The sequence below is a fragment of the Eubalaena glacialis genome, chromosome 5 (genome assembly GCF_028564815.1).
Source record: "Eubalaena glacialis isolate mEubGla1 chromosome 5, mEubGla1.1.hap2.+ XY, whole genome shotgun sequence".
Lineage (NCBI taxonomy): Eukaryota > Metazoa > Chordata > Mammalia > Artiodactyla > Balaenidae > Eubalaena > Eubalaena glacialis.
This window is the reverse complement of record NC_083720.1, coordinates 73,231,418-73,252,401: the sequence shown is the minus strand read 5'-3', so window position 1 is coordinate 73,252,401 and position 20,984 is coordinate 73,231,418. Positions and strand designations below refer to the sequence as shown.

General features: G+C 35.8%; 2 protein-coding genes across 5 annotated transcripts in view; one reads left to right on the top strand and one right to left on the bottom strand.

Moving 5' to 3' along the window:
* The window catches only part of NFXL1 (nuclear transcription factor, X-box binding like 1), a 52,748-nt gene extending 38,297 nt beyond the window's left edge, over nucleotides 1-14,451 (top strand). For 3 of the 4 annotated variants that reach the window (XM_061191369.1, XM_061191370.1, XM_061191371.1), the window contains 5 exons: nucleotides 1,779-1,848; nucleotides 8,038-8,142; nucleotides 11,148-11,234; nucleotides 12,048-12,101; nucleotides 14,132-14,451. In XM_061191369.1, coding sequence (XP_061047352.1) covers nucleotides 1,779-1,848; nucleotides 8,038-8,142; nucleotides 11,148-11,234; nucleotides 12,048-12,101; nucleotides 14,132-14,305 — 490 coding nt within the window. In that variant the 3' untranslated portion in view covers nucleotides 14,306-14,451. Of the gene's footprint in view, nucleotides 1-1,778; nucleotides 1,849-8,037; nucleotides 8,143-11,147; nucleotides 11,235-12,047; nucleotides 12,102-14,131 lie in introns of those variants that run through there. The other variant, XM_061191372.1, reaches the window with a different exon arrangement.
* Nucleotides 232-1,272, bottom strand: LOC133092136 (glycine cleavage system H protein, mitochondrial-like). Its single transcript, XM_061191368.1, has one exon. It carries the CDS (start codon nucleotides 1,270-1,272, stop codon nucleotides 751-753), a length of 522 nt encoding a protein of 173 aa, XP_061047351.1. The 3' UTR covers nucleotides 232-750.
* Nucleotides 14,452-20,984: the final 6,533 nt, after the last annotated feature.

Sequence of the window (20,984 nt, the reverse complement as noted above, 5' to 3'; positions counted from 1 at the left end):
TCATTGGTGTTTGTGACTTTTTCTGAATTACGCAGTGAAAACAGATATAAAAGCACAGATTGATCTAAAATGATCTGAATCAATTTCTAACATTAATAGATAGCTTAATCCAAAATCAACTGAAAAAAAAGTTTTTCTAATAAGCTTACTGCACTTCCCACTGAATAGCCTAAACGCCTCAATTTTTTTTTTTTTTTTTTTTTTTTTTTAAGAAGTTGAATATTTTATTATTAAACTGTTTCTTATTTTCCTGCAAGGCTGTTGCTTCACTGTATAAAAATAGCACCAGCAAACACAGTATATTGCAAAATTAAGATAGTAATGTTCTTCACTGGACACTATACAACTAACAAACTTTTCTCCACTGTCATTTATTTCCAGTGGCAAGTTCATTGAGTATTTTGACCCAAATCCAGGGATGGCTGTAAGCAAGTTACAATATTATATAAGGTTAAGATACAATGTTATCCTTGAATTACATAATTTTTATAACTAGTTTTACCACAGATAATTTCAGGAATTCTGAGTATTATAACTGGAGACTAGCCTAAAAATCACAGGGTGTTGTGAAAAAGATGCATAGTGTTTATCTGAAATCACTAGGAAGTTAAGGGGTATTTTCTTCAGGCAACATTGTTTCAAGTAGTTTCTTTTGCTAAAAGTTGCTTTTTAAAAATCTATCCACCACTAATTTAAGACAACTATGCTAGATTAAGTTGTTTCAAACTAGTTTATTTAGGGGTTCCATTTTCACTCCTCAATAGATTTTATGTATTTCTCATATGCTTCTTCACTCATTAGTTCATCTAGTTCTGAAGGGTTACTGAGTGTCATCTTGATCAGCCAACCATCTTCATAACAAGATTTGTTGACAAGTCCTGGATTTTCTGCTAGAGCTTCATTAATTTCAGTTACTTCTCCTGATAGAGGAGAATAGAGTTCACTAGCAGCTTTCACACTTTCCAAAGCACCAAATTCCTCTTGTTTGTTCAATTTTGTCCCAACTTCAGGCAGACTACAGTAAACAACATCTCCCAAAGCTTCCTGTGCAAAATTGCTGATTCCCACTGTTCCAACACCGTTTTCTGTTGTTACCCATTCATGTTTGTCTGTGAATTTACGACCCGACAGCAGAGCGGGGCCGGTGCGCAGCGCCCGGACGGCGCCCGCCCGCAGTCCCCAGGGCCGCGGCGGGCAGGGCGCGTTGGACGCAGAGATGGCGCGCAGGCTGCAGATCGCGGCCCGCACGCTGCGCGCCACTCGCAGCGCCATGTTCGCTACGCCTCAATTTGAAGTAACATTTTTTTCCCCTGTTCTTTAGAAGTAAATCTGGGTGAGCATTTTCTCTCGGTCAATTTTTAAGTAACATATTGAACCATTAGTTTAAAATCTTTTATGTAGAAGCTTTACAAAGAATTATAATTATGAATAATGATTGATCTACAGGGAGAGATAACTAGCAGGAACTGTTAAAGAAAAGCCAGGCATAGATGATATTTTGTGTGTGTTTTGTACTTCCTTTTTGCAGCAGTTGCCATTTTTGGCGTTTGATTTGTTGGTGGAAGATACAGGGCTAGAAGGTTTGAATTATCAAAACAGTTAAGTAATTTGAGGATGTTACAGATGAGATACAATTAAAATATTTCTTTGAAAAATGAAGTAAATAAGTAAGATAATTTTATGGATATGTTTGAAATTGTGAGTTATTTTTTGGAAAAACCATACTATAAAATGGACTTTTGTTTGAATGTCATCAAAACTTCCTCTCATCTTTTTAGAAAAATAACCACAGCTGATGTAAATGCAAAGAACCTCCTTAGTTGTTGCAAAAATCAGTGTCCTAAAGAGGTAAGATTTAATAGAAACTTTTACGTTGTATTTCTTAGGCATTGTTTCTCTTTTATTGTTTGTCATCCTATTCCAGGTCTTTTCTGGACCCCTAGAAATGTGGGTACAGAAAGGAAGATGTGATTGATGTCTGTAGAAATGTATGGTTAGGGTGGAGGCACATCTCTTCATGAAATTTGGGGATATTAGGACCCGGAATGACTCTGAAGATTTTTTTAAGCAGTTTTAAAGACAGCTTATATACTTTATACAATAAATATTGACCTAATGTTTACCCACCTTAAAATATAAGTAGATCAAGAGCCGTGTGGCTCATGGGCAGTTGGACAGTAAATCCACAGTAGAAAAAACAGGTCGTGTGTGTGTGTGTGTGTGTGTGTGTGTAAACTTTAAAGCTCATTATTATCTTGAATTAATTAGTATAAAGCATTCATATATAAAGTTTTGCTTTTAGAGATTCTGGTGCTTGTATATGCATTGTATTCAAACTAATTTATCGAAAGTGGTTCAGAAAAATTGTTCAGAGTAAAAAGGTAAAAACTCACTGGTTTGTGATTTATCCCAGCAATGATTTGAGAAACTAAAGTAGTCTATCTCTCCTTGGCCAACTTAACAGGCTGTTCCTTTTTTGCTGTTGTCGGGGATAGGGAAGTGATGGCTATTTGATTTGGGTGGACATTTATAAAGGAATTCTTTTGACTTATAGATGTACTAATAGCACCTCTTTTCTTTTAATTCTTTGTCTTTATATACTTATCTAAGTGTTTCTCATCCTATTTAGAATCGGAAGAGATGACAACGAAGTCTTAAATACAGTATTGTCTCTTTGATTAAATAAAAACAAATCAATTCATGATATGCCTTTTTGTTTACAGTATTTCCTTTTAACTAGAACTTTGGACACTTTTTATGGATTACTGTTTAACAACTATTGGAAATTGAACCTGCGAATTTTAAAAGTTATGTAAGATTACAAAAAGGGAGACATTTCAAGCAATAAATGATTATTTTAATAATCCTGTCTTTGTTATATGAGTGAAACTAGAGGCATGGGATATTTCAAGTTTAATTTTCTGAATTCTTCAAATTCTAAGTTTTCCCTTGTTAAAATAAATTTTCTTCTGTCTAGATTAAAATTCCAGGTATTAAGTAGTTGAGAATGTTTTATTTTTAATCTGACACAGTAACTTGGTATGAGGTTGCAGTTAGAAATAAAATTGAATTCAGGGATTGCTAATTTGCAATTTAGCATTGCCTTGGCAATGATTCGTTTGTGATCCTGTTACGACATTTGGTGGGACTGGAGATGAGCTGGCACTATTTATTTAAAAATTTTTTTCTCATGCTCATCATTTTTGGGATCTAGGCCATTCTGGAGCCCCTGGTATTGCTAGTGTCTCCTTGGACTTTCTTGAAAAATGTATTCTTAGGTTGGGAACAATCCAAATGGCTGTTATGGTTTAGAACAGTCTAGGGGTGGACAGTTGAGTATTACTGTGGTTAATAGAACTCATTCTAGTTTATGTTCTCTTGACATTGATAAGACTACAGCAGTGGTTTTCAAACTCTAGTGTGCATCAGAATCACTTCAAGGGCTTGTTAAAACAGCTTAATGGGCCCCACCCCAGAGTTTCTGATTTTGTGGGCCTGGAGTGGAGGCCCAGGAATTTGCATTTCTAACATGCTCTTACATAAGGGTGATACTGTTGGTCTGGCACCACACTTTGAGAACCAGTAGGCTATGGTATCAAGTCATACACTGGATCAACCAAGAACCATGTCTTTTTGAATCTGCCATAGATATCTTAGACCTGGAGTTACGGTATGGGATTATGACAAATTCTGATCCATTGATAAATTCCTGTTTGCTTTCTCCTCCTCTTTCCATACTGTAGATTTCTTGTGGGCAGGAACTGTGTCATGTTTGTCTTTATATCCAGTCTCTGGTTCCCTGGTTGTACATATTAGGTAGTTGGTAAATGTATATTGAGTGTGAGTGTAAGTGTAAACTGTGGGAATGGCATACACATGTCCTTCCAGCTCCACTACTTCTTTGATATACACTCTATGTGTCTATTGGACTGTTCAGTTAGGTTTGAGTTAAACTAAAAGGAAATATAAAGATATTAAGAACTGCACCTTTATTTAAATTGTGCCCCACATATACAATTCTACTTTTAAAAATTATTTCTGAATTTGGTTTTATCATTCCTATGCAAGCTTTTCTCCTTTTTACTTGGGCGAATTGTTTAATGTCACTGTATCTCAGATCGTTCATGTGTAAAATGGGGGCAATAGTAATACTCACTTTAGAGTGCTGAATATTAAGTGAGTCAATAATATGTAAAGGTCTTAGTATGTGTTAAGTGCTATAGATGTGCTGGCTATGGTGATTATGGTATGGGTATTTATCCACAAATAATACTGATTTTCAAGCTTTCCTTAATTATTTTTAAAGAGAGCTTTTTAAATTATTGGGATTAAAGTGGAACATTTTGAACTAGACCATGTTGCTTATTGGTAAGCCATTTGGTATGACTTAACCAAAGTGCTAGCAGAATGATATTAAGGGCTGAGTAGAGTAGAAGAAAACCATCTCACTGTGAGTGGAAGGGGTAGGATATCTCATCTTTAAATGAATATCAAGGTTGAATGTTTTAGAAAAACCTCTATTTTTTGCTGTGAAATCTATAATGAAGATACAGCCACTATATATTATACATTCTAATCAACTTTCTTTGGGACTACTTTTCTGCTCTTTCAGAATATAATCTGGCTTTTGAGATAATACATACTTGCACATCTAACAGGGAAATGGTCATGTGATTTGATTTTTTTAAATAATGAAATTATTACATACTCAACAGTACATAACACATATATGTACAGTTTAACAAATGGTTAAAAAGTGAACACCATGTAACTCCACCTAGGTCAAAAAATTTAGCATTGCTGCATCTCAGAAGTCTACCAAAGTTCCTTTCTTAGTGTAGTTCTCACCCTCTATTCTATGTTACCACCATCTGCCTTTTATAATAATTATTTCCTTGCTTTAATTTATAATTTTTACTGTAAATTGAAGTTTTTACTACGTGTATATCTGGAAACAATATTCATTGTTTGCCTAATTTTATATTTAAAGTTCAAAAGTATGGACTTTTGTGACTTGCTTTGTTTGCTCTACATTGTGCTTGTCATTTTTATTACGTGTGGCTGTAGTCCATTTACTCCATTGTGAATATACTGTAGTTTATTTATTTTACTGTACGTAGATAGGTAGAGTTGTTATACTGCTATGAACGTTCTTGTTTGTACATTCTGGTATTATGTGTATAGATTTCTCTTTGTAGTGCATTTGGTTGGTCATAGGGAATGTGTAATTTCAACTTAAAGTTATACTGATTTCCAAAATAATTATATGTAACCAGTAAATTTTCCAGTTTACCGTCAGGATTTTATAGCTCCTTTTGTTTCATATCCTTAGCAATACTTGGTATTGTCAAAATTTTTAAATTTTTGCCAATCTTATGGCATCTCATGATTTTAGTTTACATTTCCATGATTACTCATGAGTTTGAATACCTTTTCAGGACTAATGACATTACTTTGCCTGTGGGACATATGTTGGATATGAGCACAGTACACTTCTGTATGAGTTTCATTTCTCCTCCTTGCAATCTACAGAATAAGTTTGGCTAACTTATTGCAAAAAGAAGATCTATTTGGAGGATATTGGGGGACAGTTCACAGATTCTGAAGGAAATGCTGTACAGCCACATTTTGGGAAGGGCAGTATCTAGGCAGTCCCAAGGGGCTTGGCAGCAGGAGCTCAGGGGTCTCTGTAGCGAGATGACTGTGTTCAAAGCAGCACCTCTCCCTTTCAAGTTTTCACGTGGTCAGGAGAGAGAATCTGGCCCACCTGGGGTCCAGGGGCTCCCTTAACACAGGCAGCAACAAGCGGGGAGCAGGGACGGGCAGCTTAGCTGTGGCCATGGCTCCTGGGGGAATTGTGGTGAATCAGGCAGCCATCCCAATTTATGTCTTCAGCTTCTACCAGCATTGGACGTGGAAGGCAAGGAGATTCATGGAATAATTGTCAAATGGGATGACAGGATCAAGTGAAGGATTTAGAGAAAAGAGATACATTTTGAAGGCAGAAAACCCAGCCAGAGAAAAGAGAGACTTTCAAAATGTTGGTGAAATTGTGAAGAGTGAGCCTGAGATCTTTTAGGAGGAAGAAAGATAGAACATCTAGAATGATGGTTCTTAACCTTTCATAAGTCCCAGCACATTGAAGAGATAGAACACTGATCAGTAAGAGACCACACTGTAGCCACGATTCTATGTAATTTCAAAAAGATCTTCACTTATTGATTCTGATATGCTTCCCTATTCACTTTCCACTTCAGAATCACTGATTGGAAGTTAAAGTGGTTAGTTAGTTTTAGAGAAGATGACTGATGTAATTACCTCCCAGATTAAGGAAAGAACAAGAGGTTGTAGAGATATATTTTGAGGGGGAAAAAGGATAGATGGTGAGCTAATGCCAAACGTTTGTCTTGTTTATGAAGTCAGGCTAGAGGCACTGGCGGGAATGAAGGTGAGAGTGAAGTGAAGGATACTTGAAGCAACCACTCTGAGGCAGGTATTTGATAGTGAATAAATATTGAGCTTGTTAAGCAGTATTAAGGGCCTAGTATTAGATGCAGAGAAAAGCAAAACTGAAGTGGCCCAGGAATGCTCATTGTAGTAGCACTGCACTATGCTAGGATTAGTGAAAATGCAGTGTGAGTGATCCAAATTTAGTTTTGGTATGAATGTCTCAGCTAAAAATTAAAGAAAAAGAAACCTAGTTGCATACTAGAGAGAGACTAAAGGTGATGGAAAAGGATTCTGAATTTCTTGAAGTAGGTGGTAGAGTCAATAGTTTGAAGGATCAATCTGGTGAATCATAAAGATTAGAATTCAGGATTCAGATGTTAATTGAGGTGTCCTCTATTTTAAGTATCTTTGTTAATGGATATGAGAGACACAAGGAAATATAAGACCATTGCCCTTAACTAACTTACAATAATAACCTTTATTATGATAGCTAAATATATTAAGCACATTTAATCCTCACAACAGCTGTATAAAGTTCCATTACTCTTCCCAGTTTTACATGTAAAGCACAGAAAGAAAAGTCAGGTGGCTTACCCAAGGACCCATACCTAGTCAACAGAGAGTCTGGGATTCAGTTCCAGGCAGTCTGATTTTGAAATTTAACCACTAACCAATGTGTATCTTTTATTTACACTCCGGTTGGAGAGACAGAAATATATGAAGTGCTTAAAAAATTTTTTTTTAAGTTCAAGATAATACAAGCAATGTCACAACAGTTTAGAAATAGATTTCTTGTGTTATTACTGTTATTGTTCATATGTAGGCAAACTCATATCATGCTTTTATGATGATTTAAGCTGTGTGTCGAATTTTGCATAAGATTTGAATAGAAAGAAGGAGAGAACCCTTTCATCTGAAAGCTTGACTGGGATCAGAGGATATAGTAAATAATTAAAGTCAAGGAGCACATAGACATCACGGCAATTACTGAATTGGTTTGGCTATCTGTTTAGTATGTTTTAATACATAGTTGCAAGCCTTTTAGAGTAAATGGCTAAGCAGTTGTTTCACAATACATTGGCTTCAGGACAGGGAAATTTTCTTTCTTTCTCACATAACAGTACAAGGGAAGGTGGATGTGTCACAGTGCTCCACATATAGATCCAGGGACCCAAGTTAGCAGGGCAGCTCTGCTCTCTTTGATTCATGGGCCCCACTGTTGCTCTAGATATCCTCATTTCCAGCACATTGGGAGGGAAGAACATGGATGTGTGCTCTTGAGAAGCCTTAAGGCACAAAAGCACTTACGCTTACATTCCATTGGCCAGAACTTAGTCACATGGCTCTAACTAGCCTCAAGAGTGATGTAACATGTACTGTTAGAGTGGAACCAGGGAGACTATTGAGCATTTCTGGGAATTAAGGTAATTTATATCCAAAAGAAAAAAGGTGAAAAATCAGCCAATTATCCAGGATTTATTGACCCTATTGTAATGGACTTTTTCTTAAAATAGTTGCTGGGGAAAGGGGAGGTAGAGTATGACTAAAATATAAATATGTAATTGTTTTATTTTGGTTTTATTTTAGCTTCCTTGTGGTCATAGATGCAAAGAAATGTGCCATCCTGGTGAATGTCCCTTTAATTGCAACCAAAAGGTGAAACTTAGATGTCCTTGTAAAAGAATTAAAAAGGTAAATATCTTAAGTTATTGAAAATTCTTTTCTGTGTACATTTTTGTTGGTTTTGTTTTTTTGTGGGGTTTTTTTTTGGCGGGGAGGGGGAGTCTGTATTTTGGTAGTTCTTTGACTTTATTTTTTTGACTTTTAATTTTAAGGTCTTATTTCTTAGAATCTTTTTATTATTGGCATATCTATTTCTGCAAATGCTTATTTTAAAAATCAGCTTTGTTTGGCAATTTAGTTTTCTACAATTTAATAGTAAGAGAGGATTATTTTATATTGGAACTGAGTTCAGTGCCCTTTTTTGGATAGAATCAGGGTGTTCTAGATTTGAGGTCTTTGCACAAGATGCACAATGTGAGTAATAAAGTAAGTTTCATGATTTAAGAAATGGTCTGGAATTAACCTTTGTTGCTCTTATTTATGACATTTTTTTTTTACCGTCAGTATTATGTTGTGAACATGTTGCCTTAAAAAGACCTCACATACACGTAGCTTTATAAAATTATACAGTAACATTCAAATTTGGAGAGAGTTAATTTTAAGATAAAGTACTGGTAATGAAGGAGTAAAAGGGCAAAAGCTAATGATTGGAAAACTCAGTGGAAGCAAACTACATACCATTTAGCAAAACTTAGGAAGGAAGAATCTCACTGAACTCTTAAAGGTCAGTTCTTTTCCTTGACTTTCCTGTTGACACTGTTGACTCCTTTGAAGATTTCTTCTTTCTTGACTTCTGATTTTCCCTTTCTCAGTTATAGTTGTAATGCCTTTTTTGCCTTCATATTCTTATGGTTGTTCCCTAAAGCTACTGTCCTTTCTCTTTCAATTCACTCATTTATTCATCCATTCAGCAAATATTTATTGAAAATCTTTAGCTTTTATTGAGGACCTTTGCTTTTCATTTACTTTTATAGCTCCTACTATATAATTTCCTGGATTCAGGTAACTTCTGAATATAAATTTATAGGCCTGAGCTTTTCTGGAGTTGGATCCCTAAGTGTTAGATATTTAAATGGACCACCTTTATATGAAAATCAGTACTCAGTCAAATCACTTTTAGTCTGAAATGTCTCTCAAGTTTTCTCTGAAATCTCATCTTACTGTCCGAGTGTGGTTTGCCACCCATTAGAACCCTGGCAGCAGATTATTCTTGGACTTTGAAAACAGCTTCATAACAGATTTCCTTGCCTCTAATTGTAATACTTCCAATCTAAGTTCGTCATGGTTCTTCATCACTTGGGAAAAAATATGCACTTTATAAGGAAGGTGTACGTATATAGAGACTTGGCATAAAGGGGGATCTATGATATTACCTTTGCCTGCTTGTCCAGTCTCATCCCCTGGCAGTCATCTTTGTGAATCCATTACTTAAGTGCCCTAACACATCTGCTATTTCCCCTTTAATCTGTGGCCATATATTTGTTTTTTTCCTTTACTGCTCTGCTTACTAGAATCCTGTTAATACGCAGGGCAAGCATTTCCTTGTTTGGGAAGGTTTTCCTTCCTCTGCCTCCTTTGGGAAGACTTAGGTGCTCCTTCCTCTTGGCTTTCTTTGTACTTTGTGCTAGGTTCATGACTAAGAGCTTTGTGATTCCAGGGATGTGTGTAACCTTGTTTCCTCATCTGTAAAATAGTTTATACATAGGCTTATTGAAAGGAATAAAAGAGATAATGCTTATATAGCATTTAGCACAGTGACTGCTATGTTTAATAAATAGTAGCAGCTATTATTATTATTAGTTTAGCATTTACCATATTAATTTTTTCCTTGTTGTATCCCCCATCCCTAATACAGTGCTTTTCATGTAACAGGTACTCTATAAGTACCTTTTGAATGAGAAAAGATATGATGATCCTTCTTCCAGGCTGATAGACTTCATGTCCACAAACATGCAGTATTTATTTTTGTCTCTAATGTTTGTCCATGTTATTTTTCCTTTGTCTGGACTGTCCTTGGATGACAAGACTGTGTTTATCACCAACGTCAGCCAGAGTTCTGTGCTATAAAGTGATTCATTAAAGTACATGCACTTTGCTCAGGATTTGATGATCTCATTTCCTAACTCTGGTAGATTTGAACTAAAAAACTAGTGTCTGAGGGTGTGGTGGGAAAGGAGCAACTGGTACAAATAGGTACACTTAGAGCAAAAGTGACATCTGGCAGCAAGAAATACGGAACGAATAAAAGGCAGATAAAAGATCTACAAAAGCAAAGTCTAAGACTATTTAAAATAAGGACCACTTATTTTATTACAGAATAGTACACAAATTGATCATAGTATTGATGTCACCTCATCAATAAAAGAGTAGATTAGTTTTTTATTATTCCATTAAGGAGACAGTGAAGTACAGATATAAGCTTTAGAATGATTTTCATCTAAACATTTTTTAAAAAGATAAAATGGTCGAGAGAAAAATTTGTAGCTCTCCAGAAAACTCTAGAACTGCACTGAGTTGGTAGCCACCAGCCACATATGGCTATTTAAATTACAATTTTAATGAATCAGCATTAAATAATATATGACATTCAGTTCCTCAATTTCAGTAGCCATGCTTTGAGTGCTCAGGAACCATGTGTGGTAAGTGCTACCCTTGTGAGTAGTGCACGTTTAGAACATTTCCATCATTTCAGAAAGCTGTGTTGGATGGCACTACTCTAGTACTCTAGTACCTCCCTGGAAGCTTTAGAAGAATAACAAGAGATGATAAAGAAAAATGAAGAATAAAAATGAAATTGAAGCTAAGTTGGTAGTGGTGTTTAGTAAATGATTAGTAAATGGATGGTTTTAATTTTATGGTATTCACTTTTTTTGCAGTTAAGAGATAGAGAATAATCACTGTTTGAACTAAGACATTTAATGCATGCAGCCATGTCATTATTAAATATTAACACGACTGTTAAAATAATATGCATAATCTTAAGCTGCTAGAGAAATTTTGCTTTTTTATGGCATACAGTTACAACTTTGAGGGAAAATCTTTTAAAATCAAATTTTAAAAAACTTTATTTGTAGGAATTGCAGTGCAACAAAGTACGTGAAAATCAGATTTCCATAGAATGTGACATAACGTGCAAGGAAATGAAGCGGAAAGCATCTGAGGTAATGTCAGGTTAAATGTCATTTTTAATGTGTTAGTGGCCTTTCCCTACTTATTTTGTGCATTAATTTATGTGCTTATTATGAACAACTCGAAATCTCATCCTTTTTTGTTTTTGTGATAAAAGCCTAGTTTGTTGGCCTATTTTGAACCCTCAGGTGTGCTTTTTATGGTCTGGTGTGTACTAGATTTTTCAATCCTCTGTACCAGTTAGTGTATGTGCTCTGGAACATAGTTATTCATCTTAATGTTAGTGTAAGCCTCCTGAAAATTATGTTAAAATAATACAAAAATAAGGTTTTGGGATTCTTTGCTGTTTGGGTTACTTCTAGCATCACTGTTTCTGTCCATCAACCCAATCAAGGAGTAAGCTCTTGGTTTTGTTTGCAACTAAGGATTCCCTTCCACAGAGGGCATTTTAGGAAAATGGTCAATTTCAACTCTAGGCAAAGAGTGGTATTCAATAATTTATTATAGAGTCTTAGTATGGTAACTTAAGAGAAAAAGTCCAGTTTTAAAAGTATTTCAGTTTACAGTGTTGTAACTCTTTGAATTGTGATCTAATATCTCTTATAGTTGTTAAGCTGAAATGTTTATATAAGGTATAACAACCTACCTCCCCTTACCCCCTATCTGTTAGATAGTACCTTGGTAACACTTCTTGGTATATAACATTTACGTTTCTTTAAATAATTTTCAATTTAAAGCTCCCAGAAGTTGTTATGGGTTAGTGGAGCCTGGGAGGAAAGATGTTAAAATTCTATGTAAAATTTGATGATTACAATGTTAATTTACTTTTAAATGTCTATAAACAGATAAAAGAAGCAGAAGCCAAAGCTGCTCTTGAAGAAGAAAAACGAAGACAACAGGTAACTAAACAAAAAATACCCAAACTTCTGTCTCTTTGCATCATTGTTAGTTTTTATGCAAATACAAGATATGTGGAAACATACAAACTAGGATCTGGTGAGCTCAGTTCTGGACTGAAGATACAGTTCCTGTAAAACAAAAATTAGCCATTCACTTACTTCAGTCCAGGTTTACTGAACCTCTGAAGAAGCACGGGACCTTGTATGTTCACAGATATTTTGTGTATTCCCAATTTACTTCCTTGCCAGTTTCGTCCATTCTCAAGAGATTACTCCCCTTTTGGTTGAGGGGTGGGGGTCAGGGCATGGCAGCATCCATTTCAAGTCATCCTCTGGAGTGCATGTCTTCGCTCATCTAAAATTATTTGAGTTCTGTTTTACTGAGTTGTAGGTTATCTGTGACAAATATGTGCTGTTTACTAACCAATACATTTGTTTTAATAATACATCCCCTTATTTACCCATTAGATTCTTGAATGCAGGATTTTTATCTGTTCTTTGTTACTACCTAGATAACAAGTACATTCCTGATATCCCCTGTTTGCTCAAATACTATATTTATTGATCATACACTCCAAAGAGTATCTTAACTTTGTAATAGTGACATGTAATTTTTTGTCAGTTTGCATTTTGAGATGCTTTATACTTATCAAGCAGTGTATATTGTATGCAAACTGTCGCCTTTATGAATGAAGAAATTGAAATTTGCATGACTTGAGAGAGGGCATTAAAAGCAACTCATGTAGCAAGGGTGGGATAAAATGACCTCTGGTGTTTTATGGTTCTATAAAGTTGGTTTGCCTAATACCAAAAAATAAGTTATCAGAGCTAATACAGTAAAACATGGATCGACTAAAATCCTGGGAGATTAAATTATTAAGAATAGTTTAGGGTGTCCCTTCCTCCCCTTTTCACAAACAATTGTGGATAGAAATCTTAAACATATTCTCTATTTACTCACCTTTTAAACAGAGTGTATAGAAAATAATTTAAACCATGCTTGATGACTGTGAGTCATCATTAAAGCATTAGTTATTTTACTGTGTCAGTAGTTCTCAAGTTTGACTGCTTTTAATATATTTTGCCCTTTTGCTGTATATCAACAACTACTTGAGAATATTCTGACATTTTGGTTCTTTGAAGAATGCCACTTTGTGTTAAGTATATGTTAGGTCTTCTTCAAATGTGGTTTATGAGCAAAGTCATGGATATGTTAACTGAAATTTCTATTTCCTTTTAAATACACATTTACAGAATCTTGCATGAATATTACATATATATTTTAGTTAACAAGTATCCGGTTTTAGTTAATAACAATACACTATAGTGTATCGTGTTATATTATCATGCATTAAAGTTTAATAAGTAAGTTCTTAACAGTAGACTGAAAATCTGTACTTTATAATGAGTGTCATCTAGTTATCCTTTTTTAGAACGAGTTTTTATATAATTCTACTTTCTAAAAGAGTCATTTTGATTTAAAGCATGAAGCATTTTTCCCCTGAAGAATTTTTACTCTGTGTTTTTAAATGTATTTGACAGAGAGGAATCAATTTCCGGCAGCTTTTTTCTCTTCACTCACTTGAATTTCTTCCATACAAGCCAGTAATGTTTATTACCAGCATTGTATAAAACTAGAATTATAGGTGTCTTTATTCTAATGGGTCATCTGTTAGCACTTACTAGAAGCTCTATATTATAGAGCCCCATTAATTATAGGTTAATGGTGTTGATGTATAAAACTAATGTCTATATTTTAAATCAGATGTTTCTGTATTTAGTGTCAAAGGCAGGCCTTCAATCTGAAATAATCTCTTTCACTACTCCCTAGTTCCCTTTCTGCTTACCTAAGTTCTGAATTTGTTGAATACAATCAGTAGTGGAGAGATGTTTTTTTAAAAAATCAAATCAATATGTTTATTATATACCATTACTATTAAAACATTTCCCAAATTTATTTTTATCTAAGTGGAAAATTTTAAATCAATGTGTGTATTGAATTTAATAAAAGTCATACTGTTTTGATTCAGGCCGAACTGGAGGCTTTTGAAAACAGACTGAAGGGTCGTCGGAAGAAGAACAGGAAGAGAGATGAAGTGGCAGTTGAGCTAACGCTGTGGCAAAAATATAAATATTATCTCTTTCCAGTGTGTGCAGTTGTGGTTTTAGTGTTTGCATGGTACATAGCCCATGGTGTGGATTAAAAAATGTTTGATCTCTTAATATACCTCAGATTAGATTTCGATAAGTTGTTAAATTTGGAATATTAGAAAGTGAATGTTGTAGAACATGATATATATTCATCTCTCTATTCTCTTCCAGCGGTTGTTAGAAGGACAGAATGTTAAGCTTTATCTTAATTAGCATACTAGAAGTAGCAATAGTAAAAGCATGACTGAAATTGTAAAATATTTCATAAGGCATAGCCAGTGGCAGGGTAACATGTTAGTTGTTCATTGTGCTTCCTTGTATTAACATAACTTTCATTTACTATTTAGAGCCATCTTTTTTTTGTGGCAAAATTAAGATGAAACTGAGCCGTATGTGTAGTAAGAGGAGTATTTCACAATGTTTTGGTTACTTACTAAAAGGTACTTTTCCTGATCATGTAACTTTGTACTTTTTAAAATATATATATTCTCTAAAAGACCTCATAAATTATAACATGAAGCTATATAATTAGACTTCAGAAATTGGTTTATTAGTGAGGAATTTTTATCAGTTACTGAAGTAAAATTTTATGTAGTATGTCACTCAGAGGAAAATATAATTGTTTTCAAAAAATGCCAGGCTAGATTCCTCACATGTGGCTATGTCTTGTATAAGAAACTTTTAACTGAAGTTGACATGTTTTGTAAAACTTGTATGTGTTTTTTCAAAGTAATAATAATAAAAAGTAATAATAGAAGAAAAACTAATATTTATGAGCAATATATGCTGAGCACAGGCTTACGAGCTTTATGTACTTTATTCTCATTTCTTCTTACCACAATCGTATAAGTAGATTTTTTTCAGCTGGAAATAATAAGTTCTTACGAAAACAAGCTGATAGAGAAATATCAGTAAGCCAAATCTGTTTGAATTGTAAGTCATTTTAAATGGGTTTGCTATTTAATTTTTGTATAATGTTTTCATTAAAATTTTTCATACCAAATTTTTAATCTAGAATATTTACTATTTAAAATATTCAGGAACCTATAATTTTATCAAGGTATAAAACTCTAATGCTTGATGTAAAACAGTAATTGATAGGTACTAAAAAGTGGTAGAAGTGGTAAAAGTACAAAGAAGGATTTTAAAATTTTGCTTTCTTTAACTCAATTTATTTAATGTTATGTTCCTTAATCAAGTATTAGCTGGTATCTAAAGTGGAAGGGCAGTCATTCCTTTCTGTATGGTATTTTTGTTTTAATTTTAGATTTCTTTTTTACCTTTCCCAATGTTAGAGTTACTGGGTTGGTGTTTCAGAAGCTCTAAACTAGAGCTGTTACACTCAAGTCATTACCTTACTGTACTCTAAAATGAATGTTAGGTGTCCATGTGGGAAGCTCTTTTCATGTATTTCAAAATCTTGGCCTAATAAACGAACCTGAAGCCTAGTTCATGCCTCTTCGTTGGGCTTGTGTTCTTGCTAAGTTTTCGTTCTGATTTGTGCGGAATCTAGTGAGTGGAAGAGGGAGATTGAGTGAATGATAAATGAAGCAGTTTGCTGTTTTTTATTTGCTTGGCTAGTAGCTCAGAGCTTAATTAATTAACCCAAAGTTGCCCAACTATTCATTCATTAATTCAATCAACATATGCCTTTACTGCGTGCCAGGAACCTTCTAGGTACTGGAGATAATGGTGATCCTTTCAGGGACCTGATAAGGAGTGGAAGAGAGCGGGCAGGAAATAGATACACAATAAAATGAACGTGATTTCATGTATGATAAGCAGTGTTAAAAAATGAGAGAAATGTTACAGAAAGTGATGAAAGAGGGGGGTGAAAAGGCACTGGCTAGTTTAGATTGGGAAGGTCCCTCTGAGATGGGGACATTTGAAGATCTGAGGGAAAAGTCTATGAGGGAGAGAAATCAGCGAGTACAAAGTCACTAAGTCGGGAGATGCTTGGCAGAGCTGAGGAACAGACAGAAGGGCTGGTGTGTCTGGAGCTTAGTGAGTGACGGGGAGAGAGCGCCCAGGGCCGGTTCACAGCATGCTTGATAGACCATGCTGTGGAACTGGGGTTTATTTCTAGTTGCAGTGGGCAGCACTGGAAGATTTTAAGTGGGGAATAATTGTTGGTCATTGTTCTTTTAAGATAACTGTCTTCCGGCTGCTGTGTGGAGAGAAGGCTCTAAGGAATCCAGGGTAAAAGCAGGGAGGGAGATGAGCGGGAGGCAGCCCAGGGTGGAGATGCTGGTGGTGCTTCGACTCAGCGGTTCGGGCCTGCAGTTCCCTCGGTTCCCCACTGCCCTGAAGGAGTGGCCTGAGGACGCTGCGGAAACTGCTGCACAATGAGTGGAGTGGGGAGGAAATACATCATTTCTTTAAGGTCAAAATGAAATGAAATTTTGTTTAAATACTTAACGTTAATTTGTTCTGAGGGAAATAAAGCGGTACATGTTGACCTTTTTGCTTCAATCTAAGCCAATTAGAGAAAAAATGGAAGAGTTACCAAATAGCCACTCACAATGACATAGACAAAAATGTGAATGTGATGGCCTTATTTTCCTATTTACTGTGTGTCATTATAAAAGTTTATTAGCTTACTGTTTGAAATTTGTGGAATATTTATATTGAAGTCTTTTAGTATTTTTCAGTTTAAACACTTTTAGGGATTGACCAACATCTAAGTGCTTGTATTTCAATTAACTTCACTATTCAAGTCTAAATTAAAATCAGATAAATTGGTGTAATCTTTGCTGAAATTGCCAAAGGAACTTTACTGAAGCAAAACATTGAAAATGTTTGCTTTTTGCAAAGAAGTCTGATGCTTGAACTTCATGGCTATGAATGTTAAAATTTTTAGAAAGAGATAAGTATTTGTGTTACTAGTGTTTATAGATGACCTATAAAAAATTTGGGCTCTTCGTGTATTTCAGATGACCCAGGGGACTCCTCCGGCGGCTAGGTTTGTCCATCCCTGGGTACTGGGAAGTGAGACAGAAGTCTGAGCTCTGGAGCTAGAGCTGATGTAAGGTAGCTATATCTCTTTGGTCTGTGGAAGCTGCCTCTTTATTCAGTGACAGTGATTAGACCACTGTCTAAGCCTTAGACCTTAGGGTCTACCTCTGAGGTTAGCAAGCTTCATAGAAGGAGGGAAAAGCAGAGTACTGGTTACTACCTCCTAGAAGAGATGTGAATTTGGCAGGAGTGAGAGGAGCTGGGAACCCCTCTGCTTTCCAGAAACTCTTAAGGGTGTCCATTCTGGGAAACCCTTTTCATGTGTTTCAGAATCTTGGTCTGTTGAGCAAGTTTAGGTCTGTTGTTTGCTGATCTGCTGTTCTTGCTAAGTTTTATTTCCAGTTAATGCAAGGGCATGTATTTCAGTCGTGCTGTGAAGAATTACCCATATGCAGCCTAAAATTCCACAATCCAGATTCATTCGAGTTAAAAACGCCTCTAGGGAGACATTCCCTAATAACTACCCTCATCTGGTATTCTCTATCTTCATACAATATTTTTTCCTCATAGCGCTACATAGGACCTAACACTGTATTCTATATTTGTTTATTGTCTGTCTCCTTCACTAGAAGGAAAGCTCCATGAGGGCAGGGGTGCAGTTTTGTTTACTGCTGTAACTCCAGAGTGGGGAACCACGCTGAGCCACGTAGCAGATGCTGGTATTAGTTTCCTTGGGCTGCCATGACAAATTATCACAAAGAAAGTGGCTTGAAGCAACAAATTTATTCTGTCACAGTTCAGGAGGCCAGATGTCCAAAATCATAGTGTCAGCAGGGTTGGTTCCTTCTGGAGACTCAGAGAAGGAAGCCGTTCCATGCCTCTCTCTTAGCTTCTGGTTTTGGGCGTCAATCCTTGGCGTTTCTTGGTTCATAGATACGTCACTCCAGTGTTACCTCCATTTCCACTTGGCTGCCTTCTCCATGTCTGTGTGTGTCCTTTTCTGTCTCTTAGGAGAACACTCTCCTTAGTTAAGGCCCACCCTACTCCAGTATAATCTCATTTTACCTAATTACACCTGCAAAGACCCTCTTTCCAAATAAGGAAAGTTACATATTTAGTTTCGGTTGGACATTAATTTTGGGGAGGGACACAATTCAACCCACTGCAGTGCTCAATAAATATTTGATGGATGAATGAGTGAATTCACAGTGTCATTCTAGGCCGTAAACTTTTGGGGCATTTTCCATTACTGTCTTAATAATTGTACGACAGGAGGTAGGGGTTAAGAGGTCAGTCTAGTTCCAGATTGCTTGGGCTCCAATTCTGGTTCTGCCCTTTTCTAGTTGTGAGATCTTGGGCAATTATTTAACTTTTGTAAGACGCACTTTCCTCCTCATCTATAAAATAGAAACAAGGAGAAATAATAGTGTTCAGTAAGTGTTAGCTATTATTATGTGTCTACAACTATTTTAAAGCACTTTTTATATTTACTTAACCCCCATGACAGCCTATGCAGCGGGGCTATTATTATTCTCATTTTACGACAAAGGAAACTAGGTTTGTTTCAAGAGTTAAAAACTGAAAAAATATACATGTCACTTTGTGAAGTGCCTGGCACGTAGTGCTTAGAAATTCTTAGCTATAATAATACAGATAAATGTGACTTAACATCATAACTTCTCTTACAAATTGATTCACAGGTCAGAAAAACAAATTGTAAACTGAGCCACCTTAGTTTTTGCTCAAGTGGTCATTGTCATTGAGGGGGTACTATCCCTAGGAAGACTAGGCCGGATGTGGGCAGTCAACTGGCAGCCCTGGAGGTGGGGGGGAACTAGCACTAGGTGTGTGAGGGTGCTAGAAATAAAATTCCTTTGAAACTTTTTGTGGGCCGGTTCTTATTACCTTCTCCCAGTGACTAGTATATTAGAGTAAGAGATTGATGTCCCAGAAATATTATATACAGCAAACAGAATGTCTACACGGCCTACTTTTATCATATACAGAATGTTTCAGTGTGCTGGAATATATTACTTCAGATATGGGCATGTTGTTTTCCCTTCTTAGTTTAAGTAAACTCTCCTTCCCTGCAATAGGTAAATGTCCAATTCGCCTGTTTCTTGCTCTGTTCTTTAATATATTTTTTATTTTAAAGGCTTTGCATCTTTAGATCTCAGCTAAAAATATCACATTCTGACTCCCTGAAATATAGTCCTATACTACTTGCAAGTATTTTTCCATAGTTTACATATTTGTGTTTGTTTAATGTATTTATTTATTTTTAAATTATTTAGTCTGCACCAGGTCTTTGTTGCAGCATGCGGATCTCTTAGTTAGGGCATGCATGTGGGATCTAGTTCCCTGACTAGGGTTTGAACCCGGGCCCCCTGCATTGGGAGCGAGGAGTCTTACCCACTGGACCACCAGGGAAGTCCCAGTTTAATGTTTTTATTATGCCAGGAAGTTTTGTGAGGGCAGGAACTCAATTTTGTTCATCTGGCAGCTAATAAATCCTAAATGAGTGTTAAGCCATGGGATAGCATATCTTTTAGCCACTGCTTTCCTCTTCTTATCCTGGGATGCTGGCTGCTTCTCTAAGATATCTCTTTCTTTTTCTCAAATTGCCTTTATTTGTAGTACTAAGCACTAAAATTGGTCTGTACATGAAATGTGACTAAAGTTTAATCTGTAAAATCACCCTTTCCAGAAGTATACTCACTACCTTTAAGTTAATTTTCCCATAAATCTCATTAAGGTTTATGCTTTTTCTTTTAAACCATCTAATTAGTTAGATATATGTTTGAAATACTGGACAATAAAAATTTCAAAAGGCCATAAATGTTTCTTTTTGTAAAATGAAATATAAGAAACTAGATGATGGTTGTCACTTTAAGTTGAAAAGCAAATGTGGCAAATTTTTTTAAAAGGAATAATTCAAATAGGTCATTGAAGATTACTGTGAGCCCTCTGCATATTCAAATTAGTTCACATATGTTATGAGATTTCTAACATTTGTTATGATTCCTTACATTATAGAAGTTTGTTACAAAGAATATAAAAATAGCTGTTTGCCCTCATGCAAAGACTATCTCAAATATTTACTCTGATGCCATTGGTGCCTAGAACTGGTTGGGTTTTCTTGCTAAAAGGAAGTTTAAAGAATGCTGTTTTACCAGTGCAATCAGCTTTAGCTCTCTGAAGAACAGTACTGTATAGTAGTGAAAGAGAGAAGACTTATTTACCCTAGCTATCTCAAATTCACTGATTTAGCTACTTAAATTTCACAGTTCCTTTAACGCCTCCACTAGAGGGCAGAAAGTGGAAGAGAAAGGAGGTGAATAGCAATTCATACTTGGCTTCAGAATGCCTGTAGAAACCTTGAGGATTGAATCCAACCCTTGTTTTACAGACTGAGTTAACTGGCCCAGAAAGACCAGGGGATTTGCTCATGGTAGAGCTGGCAGACAAATCGCCTAGGCTCTTGATTTTCAGACTGGTGTCCCTGTGGTGATGACAATGATGTGTAATGAGGCAGTATCTTAGAAGAACACAGTCCTGAAATTACATCTCTGCAGAATCCCAGCTCAGCACTTGCTAGCTGTGTAAACTTAAAACTTAGGCTGGTTACTTCAACTCCCTATTTCAACTATTGTACTATGCACTTGCAATATTTTCTACTTTCTCACTTCACTTCAGAAACAAAATACCGATTTTCCCCCCAATTTTACAAGTTATAACTCCCCCTCCCCCAGCTATAATATTCAAGGAAGAAGTGCC

Bases quoted from the DNA above. Each gene is read 5' to 3' on its own strand.
- LOC133092136 (XM_061191368.1), bottom strand. From the start codon at position 1,272: ATGGCGCTGCGAGTGGCGCGCAGCGTGCGGGCCGCGATCTGCAGCCTG.